Source organism: Ursus arctos, unplaced genomic scaffold (genome assembly GCF_023065955.2).
Source record: "Ursus arctos isolate Adak ecotype North America unplaced genomic scaffold, UrsArc2.0 scaffold_15, whole genome shotgun sequence".
Lineage (NCBI taxonomy): Eukaryota > Metazoa > Chordata > Mammalia > Carnivora > Ursidae > Ursus > Ursus arctos.
In genome coordinates, this window is record NW_026622819.1 from 25083967 (window position 1) to 25109879 (window position 25913).

General features: G+C 45.1%; 1 protein-coding gene and 1 long non-coding RNA gene across 4 annotated transcripts in view; one reads left to right on the plus strand and one right to left on the minus strand.

Moving 5' to 3' along the window:
- LOC123001459 (uncharacterized) overlaps positions 1-12180 on the minus strand; it is a 49379-nt gene extending 37199 nt beyond the window's left edge. For both annotated transcript variants that reach the window (XR_007191152.2, XR_006410369.3), the window contains exons 1-3: positions 12039-12180; positions 3851-4075; positions 313-510 (exon numbers count right to left, since the gene is read on the minus strand). This is a non-coding gene — a long non-coding RNA (uncharacterized LOC123001459). The remainder of the gene's footprint in view (positions 1-312; positions 511-3850; positions 4076-12038) is intronic.
- Positions 1-20866, plus strand: part of NPR3 (natriuretic peptide receptor 3) — a 71460-nt gene extending 50594 nt beyond the window's left edge. Inside the window, exons 4-8 of one of the 2 annotated variants that reach the window (XM_026506764.4) lie at positions 5060-5195; positions 10498-10592; positions 12193-12328; positions 13808-13895; positions 14935-20866. In XM_026506764.4, coding sequence (XP_026362549.1) covers positions 5060-5195; positions 10498-10592; positions 12193-12328; positions 13808-13895; positions 14935-15046 — 567 coding nt within the window. In that variant the 3' untranslated portion in view covers positions 15047-20866. The remainder of the gene's footprint in view (positions 1-5059; positions 5196-10497; positions 10593-12192; positions 12329-13807; positions 13896-14934) is intronic. The other variant, XM_026506765.4, reaches the window with a different exon arrangement.
- Positions 20867-25913: the final 5047 nt, after the last annotated feature.

Genomic DNA, 25913 nt, shown 5'->3' on the forward strand with positions numbered 1-25913 from the left:
GGAAATTCTTGCTGTTACCCTAAATTATAGATTTTTGATTTTATGATTCAACAGAAAGTTGAATTAAAACAAAAATCTCTGTTTTTATTGCATGGAGATCACTTGTAAAGTGTTCATCAAATGCATAATATTCTTTAACCTTTGGCCTATCCTTGCGGCATGCCGAGGCCATTTGTTTCCCCTGTCCATGATCAACAGGGGCCCAGTAGGTCAGGATAAGTTTCATTTAAGGGTCTTATTAATCAGACAAGCTGCCATTGTTCTTGATATGATGGGGGAAAGGGCACGTCCTAGACCTATCTCTTTTCTTACCTTGTCACCATGAAAATTTCCATTTCCTGGGGCACATGGGTGCTGCATTCGGTTGAGCATCCGACTCTTGGTTTTGGCTCAGGTCATGATCTCAGGGTTGTGAGATGGAGCCCCATGTCAGGCTCTGAGCTCAGTGTGGAGTCTGCTTGAGATTCTCTCTCCCTCTCCCTCTGCTCCTCCTGCTTGTGCTCTCTCTCTCTAAAATAAATAAATACATCTTTAAAAAAATTTCCATTTCCCTCATCTCCCCTTCAGCTGAATGAGAGGTTAAGGGTCATGTCTTTTTCAAAAGACTCTTGAGAAATGTTGCCCAACACCCTCAGCTTTCCTCATTTGCACTGGGAACCATTGGTTTGTGGTAAGGAAGATAGAACCACTGTGTGATATGCTTGAGTTATGTGAATACCGCAAGCGAAATCCCAGGACAGCCTAGCCTTGCATTTAACTTTGGTAGCTTTCTCCCAGTAGCCTCTGTCTGAGAGCTTTACAGGCTTTCTCAGATGTCCAGACAACCCCGGGGAGCTAGATTACTGCTGTGTTATTCACTCTCACTTTACAGAACAGCTGAGGCATGCAGCATACTTTGCTTACTTGTTTGGGACTCAGGCATTGAGGAATTCATCTATGAATTTGCCTCTCCAAAGAGAAATAAGAAAGACTCCACTCACTGTCACAGATAGGGGCCATGTCATGAATGGCAATTCTTTATGATCAGTTAAAATATAACGAGATTTCTATTCAGCTTTCCCCATGGTAGAGGATTAAACAAACAAACAAACAAACAAACCAACACTAATAGACATGGCTGACAAGTGCTCTCAGAGAGGAAGGTCAGTGGCAAAATGGCGTTCTTTCATTTGGAATACCTGCTGCTGGCCAACTACAGAGGGCAAAATCAAGAGAATGGAGATGAAATGATGAGAGTTAGTGCCAGTGTGCTACCTCGTTCTGGCAAACGTCCCAGAATGAGTGGAAGATGATGAGTGACTTCCATTTTGTTTAAATGATAGATGCTTTATTTGGTACACAGCACAAGTACTTATTACCCTGAAGCTTGCCCCTCACCATGGTCTACTTCATAACTTTCTTGTGTGGAGTCCATCTGTGTGCTTTTGAGTTGCTGTGGTACTATTTCGTTGAGATTATAAACTCTCAGGGATCGTGAACTATATTGTTCAGCATCTAGCAGGGGAATGGCCGTGTTTAGGAATTTAATTAAGACTTATGGGGTGCCTGCTGGCTCAGTCGGTTAAGCATGTACTTTCAGCTCCGGTCATGATCCCAGGGTCCTAGGATCGAGTCCTGCGTTGGGAGCCTGCTTCTCTCTCTGCCCCTCCCTCCTCTTTTGCTCTCTCTTTCAAAAAAATAAATAAAAATCTAAAAAAAAAAAAAAAAAAAGACTTAATGCCTAATGACAGGAAGAGCTTTTTGGCTAGAAATGATGCTAAATACTAGAATACTCAGGTGAGGGAAGCCTATTTTCTTTGATTAGTAACAATAGCATGATCTGTCAGTCAGGACTTTGAGGTTCAAATTTTGTTATGACCAGAGGCAGGGGGACATACCAGGTGACTTTGTTCCTTTTAACCTGGAGGTCGAGTGAAAAATGTTTCAAAGGCAACTTAGTACTCTGGATCTTTTTCTCCCTCATTAAAAAAATTTTTTTTTGCACTTGCAATTTTCAGTGTCTGTAATGTGCTAACGGGCTTTCCTCCCATTTAAAAAACACGTGTGGATGTGAGAATGTTCTCCTCGGGAAAAGACGGTCTCTAGGGTTTCACTTCTGGCTTGAGGTTCTATGAGGTAGGCGTTATGAAAACTCCCCCGCAGCAGGCCGGGGTGCCAGTGAGCCTCGGCGGGGTCAGCAGCTCTCCTGCTGATTTTGGCAGGAGAGGGAAACACTCAGCCACTTTGAGAGGAAAGAAGGTAAATTTTGCGATCCGTTTGCACATCAAGGTAGAATGAGTTTTCAGATGTGGACACGTGTTCAGCACCTATCTGTTCTCTTCTACCATCAAACCTGGTAGGAAAAGAGTAATCCAAGTTCATGTTTCTCAGCCAGATAATTTGGGAGTGTAAAGGGGGCAATTGAGAGAGCGTATCAAGGAGGAAGGAAGAGGAGGGGCCAGAAGGGGGTTGGGGCTGGGGCATTTGTCCGGTGCTCTGGGTCGCCAATGACAGCGTAGTGGCCTTAGGTTAGGATTTTGAGAAGGACTCAGGAAGAGGAGGGAGAGAAGTGGACAGCTGAAACCCAGTAGCTGGTACTTTACAGTTTAAGCAGGGGGCATACTAGGCTCCCCAGGAACAAGGAGTAGAGAGGGCACAGTCTTCCATTAGAGAGTACAGGAAGACTGATGGGGAGCGATGCTCTTTTGGTTCTAAAATTAAGGACAGGATTAAATCAAAGCTTTTCTAAGGCGTCTTACAGCTCCCATATTCCAAGTTTCTGTGATTTCCTTTTGTAGCAGGCTGAGTTTTATATACTTACCAAAGGGAAGATAGAGCTATCTTTTGAAAGAAAATTTTTTTGTCGTGGCCTGAGAAATTACACAGCTTAAGTCCACTTATTACAACTCATTAAATCATCGGCATGCACACTTTCTCAAGCCATGATGAGTTCATGGCTTAAGTGAAAATTTCATATTCCTTTGGAAAATTGAATTAGCATAGCCAAATCAGCCGAAAATTATCTTTGACTAGTAGATGTTATTTCTGTATCATTCTTCTTTGCCTAAGAAAATGATGATTCTGAGACTTAAGCTTGACGACGACGAGTAAAAGCCAATGTCTACCATTTGTTCTCGCAGTCCCTGAAACCGTTTCAAGATGTTTTATATGCACTAACTCATTTAATCCCCAGAAGAGCTCTGTGGGATGAGTAGGTACCAAACCCCCATTTAGCCAATGAGGAAATTGAAGAGTAGAGAGATTAAGTAATGTGTCAGGGCTAGGACTAGACTTTGGGTCCAGCAGGTAACTCTGAGCTTTTCTGTGAACCAACATGCTTCCCACCCTCCTCCTCTCCTAGACGGTCAGTGGAATGACCAGTGTGGGCTGCATGCTTTGTGCTGGAGCAGAATTAAGGGTGTGACCCCCTGGAAGTGCTTGGTATGTTAAAGCATGAACAAGGGACCTTGGTTTCCATTAAGTGTAAAATGGGCCCATCAGATATGTTATACCATAAATAGATCGCTTATTTTCTGAATACTGCTATTAAGAATTAAAGGCTAAATCCCTCGGTTTATAATTCTCTACATGGAAACAATAACAACACCAAAACCTAACAGTGAGTACTGACTCTCTCAGGCACTGTTGGACGTCTTTCACATCTATTAATTCATTTAAACCTAAGAGCAACCCCATAAGTCCTAATATTTTCCAGATAGGGAAAACTGAGGCCCAGAGTTGTGGAGAAACACATCTAGAAGTGGCAGAGCTATGTAGTGAGCCCAAGCCCTAGCCATTATTCTAAACCGCCTCCAGCACTGGGCTTTGGCAAATCCAAAATATTTGTTTCTGTGATGAGAACAGGACTCACCGTGCTTAAGGATGGGATGAGGCCACCTAGTACTGGACACTGGGTGGTGTCTTCTGTGAATGCTTGTGTATTTGAACCAGGTGATGCAGATCGTTGTGTCTCTCTTCCTATGGGATCTTTTTCTAGGGATGAGGCACAGAATGCCTCCTTACAAAGACTCACAGTGGTCTTCCATGGGATGCCGAATTCATTCTGCTCCGTGGCATTCCATTCTTACACTTTCTCCTGAAATAAGAAAACTTGTTTTGATTTTTGTTTTTGTTTTTTGTACTTTTACACAGAATTTGAAGCTACTCAATTTTCAAGGTCATTGCTTATTTCATGTTCAATGAATGTTCAATAGGTTTACATACGGTATCAGAACTTTCAAATGGTGCTTATGGAATGAAAACAAGGCTGAAAGAAATTAAGTGGCTTCCCCAAGTTCACATTAAGCTTAAGTTTCTTGAGGGAGGACTATCTTACTTGATCCAGGACTCAGCTGGGATAGACCAGTGGTCCAGGCCTATTTCCATTCCTGTTGTTAGAGCTTGGGGAGGGGGGGTGGTCCAGAGGTTGGGGGGAGTGGTCAGATGCACAGGAACCACTAGGAACACAAACTGGAAAGAGAAACTGAGATGCTATTGCCAGTGGAAGAGAGGACTCGGATGCCAGGCAGGTAGAAATGGCAGTGCCCACTCCTCTTTGAATCCTTAACACCAGTGCTAGAGTGGGCTTTCAATAGTATCTGAAAAATGAATGAATGGATCCGTACTGTTCTTTTAGTCAGCGCATGGAAAGATCAGTGCGTTCAGAGCATGGGAAGATCATGGGGACCGTTAAAGATGGTGAAGACCTCACAGGGCAGTAGGACTTGGGTTGGCTTGAGGTAGAGAGTAGATGTGAGGACGGAGGAGGGCACCTACGTAGAGGGAACTTCGGGCAAAGGTGGATGCCCCTGGAGTACTGAGCCTCATCAACTGCTACCATTTCCTCCACTTCTGTAATATCTTGCCTCCTCTCCAAATTCCCGAACTGAGGAAGGGTTTTCCTCACTAAGCCAGTGCCAGGAAAACCAAGGCACGACTCTTGTTAGCTACCCTTCTGCCCATCTCTGCCACTGTTTGTGGACCTTGAGACTAACTTGTGAACTGTTTTGATTTGCTTACATTATTCATGAGTGTTGAGACATTGGTGTTTGGGCTCACCCAACTGGAGTTTCCTTTCCAGGTTAACATGTTTGTTGAAGGATTCCATGATGCTATCCTCCTCTATGTTCTGGCTTTGCATGAAGTACTCAGAGCTGGTTACAGCAAGAAGGATGGAGGGAAAATTATCCAGCAGACTTGGAACAGAACATTTGAAGGTGAGGATTCGGTCTGTAAGGTGACAACACTCTGTAGGTGATCAAGCTGCTTCTTCCCTGGTTCTACTTTTCTCTCTTACACCTGTGGGACTTTGTCAGTTTCTTGTTTTTCTCAGCTGTAAACTAAGTATAGTAGGTCAAGATCAACCCACCTCACAGGCTTGTTGTGAAAAAGAAATGAGATAAAGCTTGTGAAAGTGCTTTGCTTGAGTCCCACTGACACAGGAAGTGCCTCGGCTCCGTCTGATTGTTAGATAACAACTCTGTGCTTCTTCAAATTAAATTTATCACAAGCCTCGTTCACAACAAATAATCAGTTTCTGAAGAGTTCTGTGATCAGTTTTAAAAGAAATAATACCAAGTATATATTCATCTGTTCAATCCTGGGTGGTTTGAGATGATAAGCAAGTCCGATCAAGTCCTGTGCTTTTATTTTACTTTTAAGATGGTGAGTATCAGCTGGGGCTTTCTTAAGAACAGAGAAGTATAAGAACCATGGCAAAAAATGGCCCATAATCTCATCACTCAAGCAACCTCTGTTGACATTGAAAAATTGTACGAGAATGAGACTACTCTTGGCTGGAAAATATAAAGAAAAATGTACAAAATGAAAAGTGAAAGTTTCCCTTCCCACCGTAGCCCCCTCTCCCCAATATAAGCACTATTAATAACTTCCTATATGCTGGTCTGAAAGTATTTTGTGCCTTCTGCCAGCACATATGCATTTGTATATCTTATCCAAAAGCTTATACAAAGGAATATAATGAATGCCACTCTTCATTTCAGCTTTTTAAAACATATACATCAAGTAAAAAAAAAAATTTGCCATATGGGCACTCATAGATTCAGCACGGTTTTAAATGGTAGTTCCGTATTTTTCGACCATATGGCTGCACAAGGGTTCCTTTAGTCTGTCTGCAGTTGATGGTTACTTCAGTGTTTACAGACGCAAAACGCCATCACAGGCACCTTACACACCTTGATGAATATTTGTGAGTATATTCAATAGGAAACAGTTCTAGTCATGAGATATCTGGGTCGATATGTATGTTAGTGCCTTTTAAAGTGCATTAAATATTGCCAGATATCTTCTATGAGGTTTACTAGTCTAAATTCTTGCTAACAGCATATAGAGTGCTGGTTTCCTCTCACTTCACTGACACACTCAAAGAAAATTATCATGAGACTCAATGAGAATGACCCCGCTGCTGGAGTCTTGCCGCTCTCACTTTCATATTCATTCAGTCATTCATCAAATAGTCCTGAGCACCTACTGTGTGCCAGGTCCTGTTCAAAGTGATGAGGATTCGGCAGTGAACTAAAGACCCTCCCTGCAATCAACGGAGCTTTCAGGGCAATGGAGAGAACTGGCGATAAACAAATAAATGCGCCATTTCAGGGGCTATAAAATAAAGTGGGCAGGGGGACAGAAAGTGACAGGAGGGGTGGTAGGGGACTGCTAATTTCAAGAAAGTGGCCAGGGAAGGTCTCTGGTAAAGTTGCAGGTGAGTAGAGACCTGAGGGAGGTGAAACAAATTATGTAGATGTTTAGGAGGGAACATTCTAGACAGAGCAACAACCACAGAGACCTTGAGCGTGTCTGTTGAGAGAGTGCTAAGTGCTGAGCACAGAGGCCTGTGCGGCTCGAGCGCGGCACGTGAGGGGCACATGTTAGGAGCCACGGTCACAGAGGTAGCGGGGGCCAGATCACGTGGACCTGGAAGCTGTACTGAGGACTTTGGGTTCCACCCTGAGTGAGAGAGAAAGCCGCCAGAAGGTTTTGGGGGACGTGATCTTTTTGGAGCCTTTAAAAGGGGTCCTTATGGGGACCATGTGGAAAATAAAGTGTAGTTTGCGGATGGGTATCAATGAAAAACCCCCGGTACGGAGTACAGATTGCTGGACCAGGGTTCCGGAGACCTGCCTCCGAGCCACTGACTGGGTATTTTGGGCTTCTCTTTCATTACCTGTACGAAGGGGTCGGACTAGCTGATAGCCGAGGGGGGCCCTTTCAGTCCTGCATCACGCCAGATCTTTCCTTGAGCCCTTTCTACATTTATTTGCAATTCGACAAATGAAATCTTTCAGTGATGGGAACAAGTATTGCCAAGTCTGGATTTGGGCCCATATATATGTTTTTTCATTTGGGACTTCAATGTACTCCATGGCCTCATCCTGCCCTTGTTTATTAGAAATGGTAGGACAGTGCTGAAGGGTCAGGTTCCAGCAAGAAGGGGTCAGCAGCTATGGTGACAATTGGATTTAATTTCTCCTTGGTGGCTTTAGTGAATGCCACGTCTTACTTGAGACTAGTGTGACGTCTACTTTAACGTTAGAAAGATTGGAGCACATGAACGAATGAGCCTCTAGGATTGTCTTGCTCAACTTCTGACTGCTTCAGTTGAGGAGCTGGAATCAAATAGGATAATTCAAAGGGCATGTTAGGACAGAGTCAGATTTCCCAGAAGTTGTGCCCAATACACCGAGAAACCGGCATGTGTGGACACAACCTCGGTAGGCCACATCCCGTTCTTAGCTATTCCTCACTACATGGTGTGGTCATTTGTTCTTGGTCTTCTGAAGGAGCTTGTTAAGGGAAGGACAGGGGCCCACAAGGGCTGGAATTCAGTTTTGTCCAGAGGGCATGGACTAAATTTGCCCATAACCCATCTTGATGCTTCCATTCTAGGGCTAGGTCTACCCCGGCAATAGGAAATGAGTCCTGGAACAATCAACTCTACAGTTCAGTCTAAACTTAGAATCTTATCTGTCTGAATGTAAAGATAGTTGAAGCCAATTGAGCTTGAATTGAATCAGTCTGAGTGTAGCCCCCAAAAGAATTCTGAGAAATGGTCACTCTGGAAGTGACCATTAAATTGTCAAGGGAAAAATACTCTGGATTTATTTGATAAATTTGGGTTTTATTACCATGAAACCTATGTCCATCTCTCAAGGCTCTCAATAAATTGCCCGGGAAGAAGCTGAATTTCCTGTCTGTGTGAGAGGTCAGAGTGACAAGGTAAATTGGACTGTGGCTCAAATCTTGAGGTCCACTACAGGCCAATAGAAATGAGGGTGGAAAGTCTCATTACTTATGTACAGGAAAATTCTGCTGTCAGCCCGACAGTCTCACCTTAAACACAATACTCTCAGGTGAAGTCTCACTTGCTAATCGGCCACGCTGAGGGTTCTCACCCCATTTCTGGGCAGAATTGTAATAGCTTAAAGTGTAATGAGGTCTTGGATTACTAGGGCCACCTTATTTTAGAAATACTCTGCAAAAGCCTTAGCAGAACACACCTTTATAAACACCTCTGAATAGAATGACAAATGGTTTTGGATAGGCAATATGTTTGGAGATAAATATGAATTTTTAAAATGGCATTTCTTACTTAAAAGTTGTATAGGCTGTCAAGGATAAACAAGTTTGAGATAGGTATATCCTTTGTAACCAGTCTATATTAAAAAGACAAAAAAAACCAAAAATCAAGATGAATGGTAGCTCCATTCTGTTTGTGGCAAAGTAGACCAAAGTCTGGAAAACTCAGTGGGCCTTCAAACCACAACCCAAAGGACAGTAAACCCAAACACTTGCCCTCTCCAAACCACACCAGAGGATGGAACTTTCCCTTGGGATCCTTTTCCCAGACATTCATCTTACTTCCGGAGAGAATCAAACCAATAGAAACACTAAGAATTACACTGAACTCTATTACGGTGTAAATTGAAAGAAAACAAATAGCCTTAGTTTATTAGGATGTGGCCGACATATGCATTCTCTTACTTAGTTAATGAAAATTACAATGCAGACAGACATATTTAATATCAACTAATGATACATATTTGCTTTTACTGATTAGCTGTCTAAGCCACTGTTGCTAGCCAGGTGAATTCAAATCCTTTGTGTGGGCACTCAGGACCACCTACCCCAGTCTGGCATCTCACTGCTTCCTTCCACGCACATGGGCCACCTCCCCCGGAACCTCACCGTCCCTCGCTTCCTCTCAGCTTCTGTGCCTGTAAATACTAACGAGGCTGGCCTTTCTGCTGAGAATATGCCATTCCCTGAAGGCTGCTTGTCTAAGTCTTGGACTTCACTAACATTCCTATAAGAGACCTGCTCTTTTACTGAGTCTGCCTTGAGTCTCCAACCAAATGCCAGCTCCTTCTCTGAGTGGTGTGGGCATGGTCGGATGTCCATTCCCAGATTCTAAACCCAGTGGTAGTAGCCACAGCAGAAGAGAACAACTAACGTCTTTGCACCTGTGGCGGACGTGTTCGACCTGTCCTGGCTCATTTAATCGTCTCAACAGCCTCTTAGCTGGGAGGTGCTAGTGTGCCTCTTTTACAGTCCTGAAGACTGAGGCCCAGAGGGCTAAGCCCTTGCCCACGGTCACAGAGCTCATAAATGTGAGAGTCAGAAATCCTTAGTCCAGGCTGCCCCTGTCTTGAGGGGGGATGTGCCCAGTTCATCTTTGCTCAGCGGCAGCATTAAATTCAGCCCCTCCTGCCAGCCTAGAACTCATCTGGGTAAACGATGAGCGATTTAACGTAGCTCCGTGGGTCGTGGGTGTCAACTACACTTACCGCGGGCATTGTTTCACAATATACGTAAGTCAGACCTTCGCGCTGTGCCCTTGAAACTCTTACAGTGATGTGTGTCAATTACAGCTCAATAAAACTGGGAGAAACCCCCAGAACAAAACAAAACAAAAAGGAATGAACACAAGTGGGGTAAAGACTAGCTCTTCTTTAACTCTTGGCTCCCATGACCTGTGAAGCAGGCCCTCTGCTCTCCTGGGCATCACGGGAATGAAGCACAGTGAAGCACATTCGCTGAGTCCTGGGCCTACAATGAGTTTTCTTCTATGATGTGTGGCCGGTGATAACAGAAACTCCTCAAGTCAGGAGCGAGCCACACCTCCAAACTCTCCCTCCTTGCAGGGTTGTTTTTGTTGTTGTTGTTGTTGTTTTTTAAATTAATACAAAACTCTGGGGTAAGCATGCTGCTTTCAGGATTAGTCTTAATCTTTTTTTTTTTTTTTAACATATTCCCCAAAGAAGGTCATTTATTTCTTTTTCTTTTCATTTTTAAATGGAGAAATGTTAAGAATTTAGGAATGCAGACACAGATGAAATTACAATGTCTTTCCAAATGCCAACAAAAATGCTCAGAATCTGATGAGATTCCCTGTGGCATGAGTTTGTTTAAAGAATCCTGTCAATTCATTTTCTTGTTTTTGTTGGCAGACAGAGGTCTTTTAAGTCACTAACTTGGAGTTCTTCACATCTCATCCTCTAGGTATTGCTGGGCAGGTGTCCATAGATGCCAACGGAGACCGGTACGGGGATTTCTCCGTGATCGCTATGACAGATCCCGAAGCGGGCACCCAGGAGGTGAGCAAATGACAGTATGACTCCGCGGCTCCTCCTGCTTGTGAGATCCCAAGGAGTGCATTTGTCCTGGTGTCCAAATAGCTGTCCCCAACGCAGCCTCCAAATACAAATGAGCTCAAAATCTTGGAGTTTCCGAGTAGGGAGGGCTCACTTCTGGTTGAGCATATCCTGGATGATTCAAGAAATGGTTCCAAGTTTACCCTCAATGGGGATATCCTATGTCCAGCGGCCAAGTGTGCTTCTTTGATGGCTGTCGCTGGGAGGTGATGTTCCCATAGCACTTGATGGGACCTGGCATAAGGGACTTGCTGCTTTTCTCCTAGTGTGCATGTATCGGGCCTTTGTGCGAGGAGCAGAGCCTGCAGAACCTGGCACTTGCTGTATTTACTGAGTGATTTTTTAACCCTTGGAGTGGTCTGGGTCTCATGGACATTCCGGTCTCTCCTTCTGTGAAAGGTGGAGAGTAATAGTCCGTTGTAGGGCTGTTATGGGCATTCAGGAGTGAATGTGTGTAAAGGACTTGGAAAGTGCTCGCAGCACAGGCCAGTGATCGTTGGATTTTGGTGATTATCTAGAATTCTTTGTACCATGACATGAACTAGCCTGTGGGATTGCTGGGCCTCCTTCAGGAGAGACAGGGGCAACATCCCAGGCCACTCAGGACCAGTGTGCTGGTGCCCAGAAAAAAGGGAAACAGATCCTGAAAACCTGGGGGAAGCGTGCTTCTAGATCAGGGCTCAGGTAGCTGGCGAAACATCTGTTTGAACCATGAACTTGGACAAACCTTGAACTGAGTCAGCAAGGAATACTGAGCCGGTTCAAAAAGAGAGTTCAGTCTGGAAATGGGCGTGCCAATAGGTAAATGCATCAGAGAGGAGAATGGAACTCCTGAAGGCACGGACTAATCTTCCAGCCAGAGAAGGGTGAAACAGGATATTCCTAAAAGATACTTTTTGACTCTTTAAAAAAAAAAAAGGATTATTTATCTGAGAGGGAGAGAGAGAGAGAGAGAGAGAGAGAACACACACAAACAGGAGGAGCAGCAGAGGGAGAGGGAGAAGCAGGCTCCCCACTGAGCAGGGAGCCCAATGCGGGACTCGATCCCAGGACCCCGGGATCATGACCTGAGCCAAAGGCAGACGCTTAACTGACTGAGCCACCCAGGTGCCCCCTTTTTGACTCTCTATACGCCCAGCTGATTGAGTGGTATGAGGCAGCGCACCTGTAATGGCTTAATCTGGCTCTGAGGTGGGCCCTGACTCTCTCCCACATCCCTGAAAGCAGTTCGGGCTTTACAAATGGCTGACCGCGTGGGCTGCTCTGTGGCGGACGGCGATGCGTCCCCTCCGAGGAACAAGGGAAAAGCCATACATTCTGAGATTGTTGTTTTCTGTATGACCGCCCTCCCGCCATAGGGAGCCACAGTTCTCCCTAAATTATGCTTACCTTCAAAGCATCATTAGTGACTGCAAATCTTGACTTACGAAGTCCTCAAAAAGACATCATTACAGGCAGTGTGATGGGGTGCCCACCCCATGCCTCCGTTGGAAACAGAACTTTGAGCTTTCAGTTTGCATATTTGTTTTTTGCTTTGACATAGGTCATTGGTGATTACTTTGGAAAAGAAGGTCGTTTTGAAATGCGGCCGAATGTCAAATATCCTTGGGGACCTTTAAAACTGAGAATAGATGAGACCAGAATTGTGGAGCACACAAACAGCTCTCCTTGCAAATCATGTAAGTTTAGAGACTTAATTTGCTCTGTGTTTCACCATCTACGCTATCACCACAACGCAAGTTTAAAAGACAGATGCTATCCAGGAGCTCACGTTCTGAAGGTCCAGCTTGCTTTTGCTGATGTGGTAAAACCCATGGAAATAGTTCACAAATTTCCATCTCACTTTCGCCAGAGGTTTCTAGGTCTTCCTTCTTTTTCATGATGGTGGAAGCCCTTCCCCTATTATTACATCTCTTACCATAATATAATCTCTTCACATTTGAGATGACCGCTTAGGGAAAATACAAAGAGCCAATATTAAATGCGTAGCAAGTCTCATTCTGATTTTCGGAGTTTGTAGGTGTCCTCCTACCCCTCAGAAGCAAACAGATAATGTCCCTTAAACACCCCCAAGTTTACGATTGGCAAGTCCGTGTAAAATACGCTATTTATGAGCAGACTTGTCATAAATATAGAAGCAAGTGGACATTCTTACAAGGAGCTCACATAGGAAGTTGTTGGAAATCGTTGCTTTAGAGATAAGCTAGTGAGGGAGAACCAAGTGAATAGTGATCTTTCAGGCCAGTCAGTCACTTTAGGCTAACATATGTATGCTCCTTATTTTGGGACCAGCCTTCAAACTGCGTTATGTATGTATATGCGATAATTATGGGAAGGAGAAAGGCAGACATATGTTAAGAACAGTCTCTGGAGTTGCTGGGCATGGATTTGAAATCCCACCCTTGTCACTTACTGGTTTTGTGACCCTAGGAATGTTCCTTTTTACCTCTTTAAACCTCGGTTTCCCTGTATGCCAAATAACAAACGTGTACCCAACCCTTCGGGCTGAGGCTTAACCGGGGTAATGCAGTAAAGGCTGACACTACACTGTTTATACAAAAGCTAGCTATTTATTATGTTTATATAATAACTGGGACGCTACTGAACTCGATTGTTTCAAATTGTTGTTCACATTTTCACAAAGCTATATAGGACATTTTGACATGAAACTCTGGCTTTGGCGAGAGAACATCTAAAAACAGAACATTAGCCCAATGCATTTTTCACCAAATCTTCTAGCACTTTGAAGTGTCGTCAGCCGTCTGTGATAATAAGATATGCTGGCTCAGTCCCATGGTCCGTCCAGTTGTTTTCTCTGACTAGGAGCTCAGGAGAGGGTGCACGTACCTGAAAACCTCTGTTTCCAGTGTTCCTCAGATCTTTCTTGAACCTGCTTTATTCCATTATTCTCCCATGGTCCTTTCTTAAATGCTTCTTAAGCTTTGCTCTTGGCAAAAAAAAAAAAAAAAAAAAAAAAAAAAAAAAAAAAAAAAAAAAAGAAAGAAAGAAAGTGCAGGATCCCCTAGAAAAACTTTATTAAAAAAACAAAAGGAAAATTTGCCACAAGTGGGAAATTGAGATACAACTTCCAGTGACTAAAACTTGAGACATTTTTGTTTCTCCAAATGAACTCTGATTATCTATGTTTCTTTTTTAAGCAGGTGGTCTAGAAGAATCGGCAGTGACAGGAATTGTTGTGGGGGCCTTACTAGGCGCTGGCTTGCTAATGGCCTTCTACTTTTTCAGGTTAGGATGATGCTTTATCAAGTTTTACAGTGCACTCTCCTCTATTGCCTTGGTGACTCACCTTTGCACAGTCCTCCTTGTGACTTGTCCATATCTTGCTCTTACCCCAAAAACATGGCAGTTAAAAGAACAAAGCTGTTCTTTTTGACGGTCTTCATGACCCTGCCGGTTTGGTGGTCAGTGGGTTAGCACACTGGGCAGTGGGTCAGGGCTTTCTATCGCATTCCCCTGTGGGCCACAGAGCCATTGCTATCCTTTGATCACATTCTGACGCAAATTCCTACCACCCACCAAATGTTTGTAAGTGGAGAAGGAATCTGGACAAAGGAAAAACAGCTTACCTATTCTTAAGCTTCCCCCAACTCAGAACTAGGTGTCTGGGTTCACCTTCTGAAGACGAGGAGGTGGCTCTGGGCAGGCCACGCTCTCAGGCTGGTCTGTCCTCAGTACTTGGAGAATCCACATGCTTAACTGCCACTGTGGTTAAGCCCCAAAGCTTGTAAAATTGTACTATTTATGTGTGTTCAAGGTACCATAGTCCCAAATCATGAGGGCGGTCCATTCCTTTGTAATCTTTGGTGATTGAGTTTGTGGCTTGGTCTCAAGTCATTAGACCAAGATTTCTTCATTTCTGTATGGAAATGTAACCCCGGGTGTATGTGACTCTTTGTGGGAACAGTTGTATTCCTGTTCCTTTGGTCACAGTACACTTAATCTGATCTTTATCTAGGGCACATCCTGGGAGTTAGGGAGAGCTTCTGCGGCAGCATAGACAAGACTTAACCCACAAGGCACCCAGGGAAAAAGGGGAGGGCTTGTTCTATGGCATTTTAGAAAGCATGCCAATTTTCCTCCTTGAATAAGGGCATAACGCCTTGGGGCATACTGCTTTAATCTCCGACCAGGGTTTCATATTCTGTCACTTCTCATTTATCAACCCAAACCCAGATGTCCCTTGAGGGCATTCTTTGTAAGAGAAACCATAGTATTTTGTAGCCAAGTGAGGTTTTATTACTACATTCACTTTCCCTTTACCCAGGAAGAAATACAGAATAACCATTGAGAGGCGAAGCCAGCAAGAAGAAAGTAATGTTGGAAAACATCGAGAGTTACGGGAAGATTCCATCAGATCCCATTTTTCAGTGGCTTAAAAGAAAGCCTTTTCTTTTGGCCTGAGATTCTTTAAGGAGATAGATGGGATGAAAGACATCAATGGAACAGAAGGGGCGCTCTTGAAGAACTCATTCTTTTAAGCAGTTAATCATTTTGTTGTAAAATTTCTTTAGAAGCTCAGGAACTATAATTAATCACCATATGCCTCCTGGTCTTTCACCTCATGACAAACAAATATGAGAATATAATGTCTCTCTGTTAAATGTTCATACTGTTTCAAGGGCATATGATTGGATTTATGTTTGAAAATTTGATGTCTCCACATCTTGATGGCTTTTGGGGGCATTTCACATAAGGCTACAAAAATGTGGTTTTCTTAAATGAAATGTTTTATAGCTAGAATAAAATCATTTTTACGAGTAGAATATTCTTGGAAAGAATTTAACGTCCTAAAAGAGGAAAATGTAATGAAAAATCTCAAGGTTGGAAATACAGTGTTCCTTTTTCTAATGCTGGTGGACAGATTTGAAGTCGAGGACTACTCTGTCCAATGTATATATTCAGGTCCTGACTTCGTATCTCGAAAAAGGATTTCCTGCCTGTCTCCTTCAGCATCTCACAAAAGCTATTCTGGAAAGTTGTAACTATTAGTAAGATAAGAGGATTTGTATAAGAAAAGCAAATCTAAAATGTTTCACTTTTTAATGTAAAAAAAGCCCTGTTTCACACTAACATTTTATTTTAGGTATTTTAATCTTATATTTTGCTATTAGAAAATGTGTCTATTTTTTCATTTTGAAGATTAAATTCCACTTATATTTTAAAAGCATGGGTAAAGTGTACAACAAACCAGCAATGATGAAAGACCCTTCTCTTTTTCTCCCTGTTTCCCTCTCCCCCTTGGCCATAGACAAATGCCAGTTGCTGCTTTAATTACAGAGATCTAGAAATGTATTCAGATCACAGACTCTACAGGAGGACATCGATTTACCTGTTTTAAATGCAAAGTTATTTTAGGGATAGACCTCTTCCAGTTCTGGTCAAATGATGAGTTTCAAGATAAAGGGTGGAATTGATTAGAATTAACTAGGGGTTAAGGCAGCCCTTTTCCCTTAAGAACAAATTTATAGAGTATTAGAATTTGACAGCACAGAAATGATAAATTAAAAAATGCATACGTGACATTTTACTAAGACTCAGTGATATTTTGGTTAAAAGAGGGAATCTAAATAGTTACTACATTCCCTTTTGGTTGACTCCACAAAGCTTTATAGTCATCCTTTACTAATAACCGTGTAACAGCAGGTGAGGTGCAGGTATAAGGGATTTGAACAAAGTTAAATAAGTGTCTACTGAATATCTACTTTGCACCCAGGACTCTGCACATAGGTGTAAACTCAGGTTGCTATTTTTGCTGATAATTTATGGAGAAAATAGTGAGAGAAGACTAGAGAGTTGGCAGATTGGCATACCCTGTTGTTATTATGTCACAAAGGGCTTTCTTCAGTAACCTTTTGAACATCTGGAAAATAGTTTTTAAAATTATCTTAGTGACTATAAAAGATCATGTATAGGGAGGAAACTAGGGGAGTTCAAGCAACCCCTTGGTCGGGATGGAGGTCGTAGCGCGCACAGGCGGGAGTGCAGGCAGGCAGCAGGAAAGCTGCATATCTTGAAGGCTGGCCTGAGCTTGCCTCCCTGGCGGAGTCGGCCTCTGTCCCTCCTACTTCAACCAGCCGATGGATTATTTCTGTGTGAGGCCTATTTCCCCTCCACATTTACAAAATGGGATTCAGGCAGCTGGAGGGCATGTTAACTGAATGAGCTATGACCCACGAAATGACTATGCTGTGGTTCTCCGTGGTGGATGCAAAGGAAAAAGTGCCGACTTCAAAAAAAGGTGACAAAAGAAGGCAAGAACGCAAGCTCCAGAAATTCCAATGTCGGAAGAGAGTTTGGGAAGTAAAATCTAGGAAAGCAACATACTTAATAACTCAGGACTCCTTAAAGTGAAAACAGAATGGAAGGTTTGCATCCTTTTTCTTTTTTTTGTGAATTGAAAGCTTATTTCTCATTTTTATTTTTCAACGATGTTCCCAATGTATTTTAGAGATACTCATTTTATACTACCTTGTGTTTGTGAAAAAAAATTTAAATTTCAAGCCTATGTGCTTATTGCAGGGGGAGAATCACTCTACCTGGTGGCAGTCTTTGGACGTAAACATTTCTAACCTCCTGGAATTAATATAGGGGCCCATTAACTGTCACGTTTTTAAAGCAAATATCCTTTATTTTTACTTCAGGTAGAGGAACAGTTCTAAATTTAATATGATATCCCCAGATAAAATGGTAGAAGTGAGATTTTAGTTTTTTAAAAATGGCGGAACAAGTCATGAGGTTTCTCATAGGTACGTGCATTCTGTTCCAAAGTTAAAGCAGTTCTGGGGGATTTTAAGATTGATTGCTTATCTATTTACATGCCTGTTTTCACTTCTTTCCTCCTTGAAATCATCATATGAGTTACCAAAACTCCATTAAGTTTTGAAAACGCCATTAAGTTGGAAAACTTTGCTACAAATGGTAGGTTTTTGGAGCAGGCATACCCCGGGTTGAGGCCTCCGGAGATTGTAATCTGGGACTTAAGCTCCTACTGCTAAGCACATCTTTGACAATTAGTCGTTCATACTCCGCCAGAAGCCACGTGTCATACAGTAAAATAAATAGGGCTTCAGTTCTTATATCACCCTATAAATTTTTACCCTGAAATCTAGGGTGTTCAGATTTCAGAAGGGAAACTTTATCAGTATTTTCTCATCTGGCCAAACAAGCCGATATGTATATAGGTCAAAATGAGTATATGCTTTTTACATATACTCATGGTGTTGGAATTAAGTATAGGTTTTATGGTTCAGACTTTTGCTTTAGAATGTCCCATCACTTCTCCCTGTTCACAGGTTCTAAGGTTCTTAACTTCTTCAAGGTACCTGTGCCTGCTTTGTCCCCAGTTTACCAAGTTCCTTCTGGTTGCTACTGATTTTGGAAGTGTAAGGTATACTGTTGGCAGTGAAGTTAAAGCTATTGTATAGACCTCATACAGACAGTGACAATTCAGAAATTAGCGTCCCGTGGCATCACCTTCTTGTGAGTGAGTACACAGGGCTATTTGTGGAAGTCTCTTTGGGAGGCCAAATAAAATATCATACCACCAGTATTAAGGGAGTGTTTATAAACTGAAAGGAATGAATACTTATGTTTCTTGGGACACAAAGAACCCAGATCCTGAGTGGATACAGTAGAAAACCAAACACCAACCCAAATTAGGCCCCTCGATCTAGATTTCATGGATTCTGTTTAGTTATGCCCCTGGTGGTTAGTACTTCATGGAGAAGCTGAAAATGGGCTGAATTTCCTCTTCAGTGGAAAAAAAGGAAACTGTCTGAAAACACGGACTATGTTTTGGGGGCAGTGTGGAAGCATAGAGAATGAGAAGGTGCTGTTCAGAGGGATCTGTTTCTTTTTTGGTTGATCTTTAGAACTAAAGAATACCCAATAATTTAGCCCATCTTCAACTGCCAGACACAGCAAAAAGCTTGGGACACACCCAGCCAGAAGAATCAGGAGGTTGATCCTCCAAAAGAAACAGAAGAGAGTGGTATTGCAAGCAGTTCCTTACCACCCCTTTCTCCCTCACTGCCCCCACCGTCCATCTCCCTCACTGTCCCCCCACCGTCCATCTCCCTCACTGTCCCCCCACCGTCCATCTCCCTCACTGTCCCCCCACCATCCATCTCCCTCACTGTCCCCCCACCGTCCATCTCCCTCACCTCTGCCCCCCACCATCCATCTCCCTCATCCCTGCCCCCCACCATCCATCTCCCTCACTGTCCCCCCACCGTCCATCTCCCTCACCTCTGCCCCCCCACCATCCATCTCCCTCATCCCTGCCCCCCACCATCCATCTCCCTCATCCCTGCCCCCCACCATCCATCTCCCTCACTGCCCCCACCGTCCATCTCCCTCACTGTCCCCCCACCGTCCATCTCCCTCACTGTCCCCCCACCGTCCATCTCCCTCACTGTCCCCCCACCGTCCATCTCCCTCACTGTCCCCCCACCATCCATCTCCCTCATCCCTGCCCCCCACCATCCATCTCCCTCACTGCCCCCCACCATCCATCTCCCTCATCCCTGCCCCCCACCATCCATCTCCCTCACTGCCCCCCACCATCCATCTCCCTCACTGCCCCCCACCATCCATCTCCCTCACTGCCCCCCACCATCCATCTCCCTCACTGCCCCCCACCATCCATCTCCCTCACTGCCCCCCACCATCCATCTCCCTCACTGCCCCCCACCATCCATCTCCCTCATCCCTGCCCCCCACCATCCATCTCCCTCACTGCCCCCCACCATCCATCTCCCTCACTGCCCCCCACCGTCCATCTCCCTCACTGCCCCCCACCATCCATCTCCCTCACTGTCCCCCCACCGTCCATCTCCCTCACTGTCCCCCCACCGTCCATCTCCCTCACTGTCCCCCCACCATCCATCTCCCTCACTGTCCCCCCACCGTCCATCTCCCTCACCTCTGCCCCCCACCATCCATCTCCCTCACTGTCCCCCCACCATCCATTGTGGCTTCGAAGATGCGTCGGCATCTTGCCCATGCAGGATAAAACTTGTGAGTAGGACCTCTGTACTTCTTCAGAGGGGAAGAAGACAAAACAGTGCTGCCTATAAGAACATAGCCGGCTTTGGATCAGAACCCTTGTGCTAGCTTGACCACACGCGCTCTCGGGGCAGGACAAGCCTGTGATGGGCCTATTCCAACAAGCCTCGCTTTGGTTTCAGCATGTAGATCTCACGCATGTCTCTTGCAGGCATACCCCGCAGCTAGACTCTAGGATTAAAATGACTTTCAAAAGGGGCTCGATTGGAGTTCGTTCAAATTTTTCATTAACCACTAATGTTAATTCATACCAAAGGCAAAGCAATTCTCAACCAGCTGATGCTGTTAATGTTCATGTTTTAAGCTACTTCAAACGTGGTCAAAGGGTTTCAATGGGAGCCGAGTGTCAGAAGTAAAAATCCGTATGGTATAATAGCTCTCTGATGTATCAGGTATGGAATGATTCCTCGGGGAGAGATTTGAACAAGCAGAATTAAGAGTTAGCAAAAATGCTGTTGCTTTGACTCACATGTTTAAAGACCTAACTTTATGCACAGGAATAAAGGGCCCTTCCACAAAGGGTGTACATCGCACACAGACCACCAGAGTGGTCTCTATTTGCTAGGGGAGCAAAGCTGTGCTAGCACACAATAACTGGGAAGAAAATCTCGAGACAGAGAACAATATGGATTTCGAAACAAGTTGCCCTATTGATTATTTAATGCCAACATCCAAGAAAGTTCAAAGAGGTGCGTCTTACTTAGAAGACAGCAATGGGTGCCCTCAGCAACCTGGAGATGCTGTGAGTTTGCAGATCTTTTTTGCTGGGTCCTGGGAATCTGAGCTTTGTTCCCTGTGCATGGTGAGGTGTTGAAACCAAGAGGACATGGTATAGACACCGTGGAGGATTACTTCTGCAGCCCTTGTCTTCTGGGCCATATTACTCATTGTTATTTTAAATATAGGACTACCAAACATCACAAATCTACCATGAGTATGGTAGGAAAGTAAAATAAAAGCTGCACAAGCTACAATTTATTATTCTAATGTAAGTAGAACTATCTGCATATAATGTGATTTAATTTATTGTTTTGTGTAGAAAATGAAAATTAATGACTGTGGATATAACCCCTGTTTTGTATAATATATTTTATTTCTGGTGCAAACTGATCATTAAAGTATCTACTTCATTTGGTGTTTGGATATAAATGTGTATGTGTTCTCGTAAATGTTTCTCTTAAGCAAGAATGCCACATGCTCACAGTATAACAATGTGTTCTCATTAAAAATACATCCCACAGAAACCTTTTCCTGTTTATAATTCAACCAACATACACTGCAAATATCCATATTCTCTGAGGACTTTCTATTTTCCTAGGGCGAGTTGAAGTAAAGATCAATTAGCGGTTGTGATGAATTGTATTGCTTGAATGTACCCATGAAAGAACTTAAGAATTTCTGCCCAGCAAAGGGAAGTTTATAGAAATAAGAAAACAAGATATTATAATGAGCGGTAAACCTTGAATTGGCAGGTAAGGAAAGAACTCAGGAACACTGTTATCTTTTTTTTTTTAAAAAGATGTTATTTATTTATTCGACAGAGATAGAGAGAGCCAGCGAGAGAGGGAACACAAGCAGGGGGAGTGGGAGAGGAAGAAGCAGGCTCACAGCGGAGGAGCCTGATGTGGGGCTCGATCCCGTAACGCCGGGATCACGCCCTGAGCCGGAGGCAGACGCTTAACCGCTGTGCCACCCAGGCGCCCTGGAACACTGTTATCTTGTACACAGTTGGCCTCACTGACCCAGAGTGTGATGTCCCTTGCCCAGTTGGAAGAGGTCCTAAGTCACTCTTGTCCCTCTACAGAGCCCTCAGGTTCTAGCCGACTAAGCAAACTGACTCGCCTCGAGCATCTCCAGTTGCCTCAGGGTTGTAAAGAGCTGCTTCATTACCCGGAAAGTCATCTCGGATTTATTTTAAGCTGGAGAAACACAGCGATTCTCACGGTTGGAGTGCTGTTTCCCTGGTCCTGCTGGCTACCACTGCCGGCGAAGCCCTGACAGCACCAGAAGTGCCATTCACACTGGGTGCCCCGGTTTGAGAAGATTCTGAGCGGGATGTGATTCTGGGCTTGGGTGGGAGTGGGGTTGGGGGAGGGGTGGGGGGCCTGCCAGGAATGAAGGGTGGGGCCAGGAAACCGCCAGGAAACACGGGCTGTCTCAGTCCACTGGGGCTGCTGCCCGGAATACCACAGATGGGGGTCTTCTCCAGCCGAAGTTTATTTCTCACAGTTCTGGAGGCTGGAAGTCCAAGAGCAAGATGCCTGCTAACTGGTTCCTGGTGAGAGCTTTCGTCTTGGCTCATAGATGGCCGCCTTCCTGCCGTGCCCTCACATGTGCTTTCCTGGGTCCATACGCGTGCAGAGAGAGAGAGGCAGAGACGGAGGTATGTGCTGGGGAGCCTGAGCCAGTGTACTGAGTTAACAACCCGCGGAGTATGAGCTCATGAACGAGGAGCCACAAGGCACCACACAGGGCTGGCAGGTAGCTCCCTTAGCACCGGAGCTCACACTTTGGGGAAGTGAAAACCTTGGGGTTCTTTTGATTGAAGGCACAGTTTCAATTTACTGACACAAAGGAAGTAAAGTCACAAGATTTATTACTTACGAATCCCAGGAACAGGTGTGTGGAGCGCAGGAAATGCAATGAGGGGAGTGGGGGAGGGGGAAGGCAGTGCTCTGTCCCAGGTCATGAGTCCGCATGAGATAGCAGGAGGGGTGCCTGGGTCGCTCAGTCGGTTAGGCGGTTAAGGGTCTGCCTTCAGCTCACATCATGAACCTGGGGTCCTGGAATCAAGACCCACAGTGGGCTCCCTGCTCAGCAGGGAGTCTGCCTCTCCCTTTCCCTCTGTCTCTCCCCCACTCGTGATCTCTCTCTCAAATAAATAAAATAAAATCTTAAAAAAAAAAAAGAGACACAGCACGGTAGCAAGCACCTATTATTTATAAGGTAGTACGGGCAGAGGTCACTAACTTTTCACAGGCTTAACTCCAAATAGTTATTTTAAAGGGTGCCCTGTGAAAAATAAAGCAGAAGTTTACGGCAGGACTCCTAAATTAAAGTCCTTATCTACATGTCTGGGGATGTGAGTTGGGTTATCATATCGTAAAATGCCTAGGCAGCAACTCATCCCACATAGAATTAGAGACAGACAAATAGAGAGAGGGAGGGCGGGTTCTTGTGTCTCCTCTTGTGAGGACACTAATCCTATTAGATCAGGGCCCCACCCTTGTGACCTCTTTAACTTAATTTGACCATTTAACTTAATTACCTCCTTAGTGGCCCCATTTCCAAATAGAGTCACAGTGGGGAGCTGAATTTCAACATACGAATTTGAGGCCAAACACAACATTCAGTCCATAATGTATAGGGTATTCCTATCACTTTCCCATATCACCTTGGGGATCATGGCCTCCTTGAATCTTTCCACCCTATGTCTTATGTCCTTATCCTTCTCTCAACTTCTCTATTCATACCCAACATCACATGACAGGCCAAAGACGCCTCATTGCTGTGCCTAGTGGGGGCTGTGCTCCCTGGAGGAGCCCTAGGGAGTTCCAAACACCATTGACTTAAGGGCCTTTCTTTTTTTTTTTTTTTAAAGATTTTATTTATTTATGTGACAGAGAGACAGCCAGCGAGAGAGGGAACACAGCAGGCGAGTGAGAGAGGAAGAAGCAGGCTCCTAGCGGAGGAGCCCGATGTGGGACTCGATCCCGGAACGCCGGGATCACGCCCTGAGCCGAAGGCAGACGCTTTAACGACTGCGCTACCCAGGCGCCCCCTTAAGGGCCTTTCTTAACCCTAAATCATGGGCTTCTGGAGTTGACATGCTATAGTCACTACAGTGACTACTATCAGGATAGGTATCATTGACTGTGAAAAACCAGTCATTTAATAGACCATCGTTAGCACCAAACTAGAACTAAGAAAAAGAGTCCCTTTGCAGGCTTCGTTCACCTCTGACCATCATTAGCTGATGAAGCCCTATCGCTCCCATTTCAGAGATGAGGACACTCTTGGAGCCAGGATATAACCCTGGCTCCATACTTGTGGCTCTGCGCCCTGTGCGGAACTGGGGGTAACCAGACTCTCAACGTCGCTGGACTGCTCTGAAGATGTCAAACTTAGAATCCCGCCTGGCATACAGTGAAGCACTCAGTAGGTGACCATTATATTCTGCTGTTTCCTTGGATAAGGAGACAAAGCCCCCAGTTGGTCATTTTTGGTGACTTCCAAGATAATATGGCTTGATGACGAGTAGCCCCACCCTCTTGGAGGATGAGATGAGAGGCAATGAGGAGGAAGAGGTCCCTTTTCTGTACACTGGCCCCCTCTCAGGGGTCTGGACAAGGGCCAAGAGTGGGACAGTGATGGTGACATTGCCTCTAAAGCACTCAGAGGGTCAGAGCGGTTTCATTCAGATCTGTTTTTTCTTGGGGTGGAGGCGCACTGTTGGCCTCGCATGTCAGCACTGCTGCACACCCGCTTTCTTGCCCTGGCTGATCTGGCCCTAACACTCCCTGGACTCCATCACCCCGGGGCAACCATGCTGGCAGCTGTGATCTGTCAGAGCAGTGCCTGCTCCCCTCCCAACATAAAGGCCCTCATGGGTCCTGAAGAACATCTTTCCCACCAGTGGTTGCCCTCAGCCCAGGTCTCTCCTAGGAATGCTGGGATTTTGTCCCAAATGCAACAGGGGCACCTCATAAGGGTGTTAGCTGGTGGTGGGGGGGATTGCCTAATGTAGACAAACAGGGTTCTTATTCTACCGCTACTCCAGTTGGCCAAGAGAGACAGGCGTCAGCAGGCTGATGGGGGATGATGGCATCAAAGTCTTGAAGTTTGTGCATATAGGGGCACCTCCCAGGCCCAGGGACACCAAAGATTGGCATAGAGATAACACTGCTCTTCCAAGAGGGCCTCCCGTAGTTCAGAAGGAGGGTCAGGTAAGGCAGATCTGGGAGGCTGCGTTCCAGGCTGTGTCATCCGCTCCTTATCACTTAGTGTGGCGGCCAGCACTGGCTACCCTCCATGGAGCGCTCGAGAAGAACCAGCTGTGCACGAGAGACCTGTGCTCCTCCAGCAGGAGCGTCTTGGGTGGTGTCAAAGGTATTTTATGCTTTCAGGCAAAAATCCAGCAGAAGATTGTGTCTAAATGGAACTTGTCACCTGGCGTCTGAACTGTATACCCCCCTTCATGACTCTCCCCAGCATTTTACCCAGAAGGAAAATGAAGAATGAGCAAGAGTGTGTGCCCTTCTCAATTCAGGAACAGTCGCTGGCTCTTGAGAGCTCTCTGCACACCAAGGCTGGGCTAAGCACCTTATTTTGGTTCATTTTCTGAACCATTATATGGTTATCCATATGTCACTCTGATGAAGTAGGACTATGGTCATTTCAAAAGTGTGTAAATGGAGGCACAGAGAGGTTAAGTAACTTGCCCAAGGCCTCCCAGCTACCAAGTGGCAGAGCGGGGGTTTGAAGTCTGGCAGCCGTTCTAGACAATGACTGTGCCAAACCACGTGGGCCAGTAGAGTGTCATTTTCAGTCTTCTACAAGCAGAGCTCACTTCCTTCTCATCACCTTTCTCATCCAGTCAGATTCCCGTCCGTTGCTCCCTGTCCATCTTCCCTGCCACCAAACAAGCCCTTTATCACCTCAGCCCCAAAGTCGTGGTGAGCAGCCTTCTCACTCCAGCTCCCCTCTTTTCCTCCTTCTTCTCACCGCCGCCGTGTCAGTCTTGCTAAGACACAGTTTTGACAACATCACTCTCTCGTACTCAGTAATCTCTGAAGACTCCCATTCCTCCAGGTCGGATCCCATACTCTGTGCCTGGTGTTCCCAGCCCCACGCCCTCGGTCTTGCTTTATTGCCCGATGAGTCACTAGTCCTTTGGCTCAGTCACATCGGGCTGAATTTGGCTTACTCAAACGGATTTACCGGTCACACACTAAACATTCCCCGTACTTTCTCGACTGCAGCTTTTTATTCCCTCTGTCCCTCCTGCTTGAAGACCCCTGGCTCACTAGTTCGGCGCATCCTTTACTCACGTCCCGGTTTCTCTGCCGACTTCCCTGTCCGCCCTGGCTTCAGATGAACGCTCCCGTATTTTCGGCACTTACTGTCTCAGGGGTTACGAACGCGTGGTCTGCAGATGCATTCTGTTTGGCCAGCTAG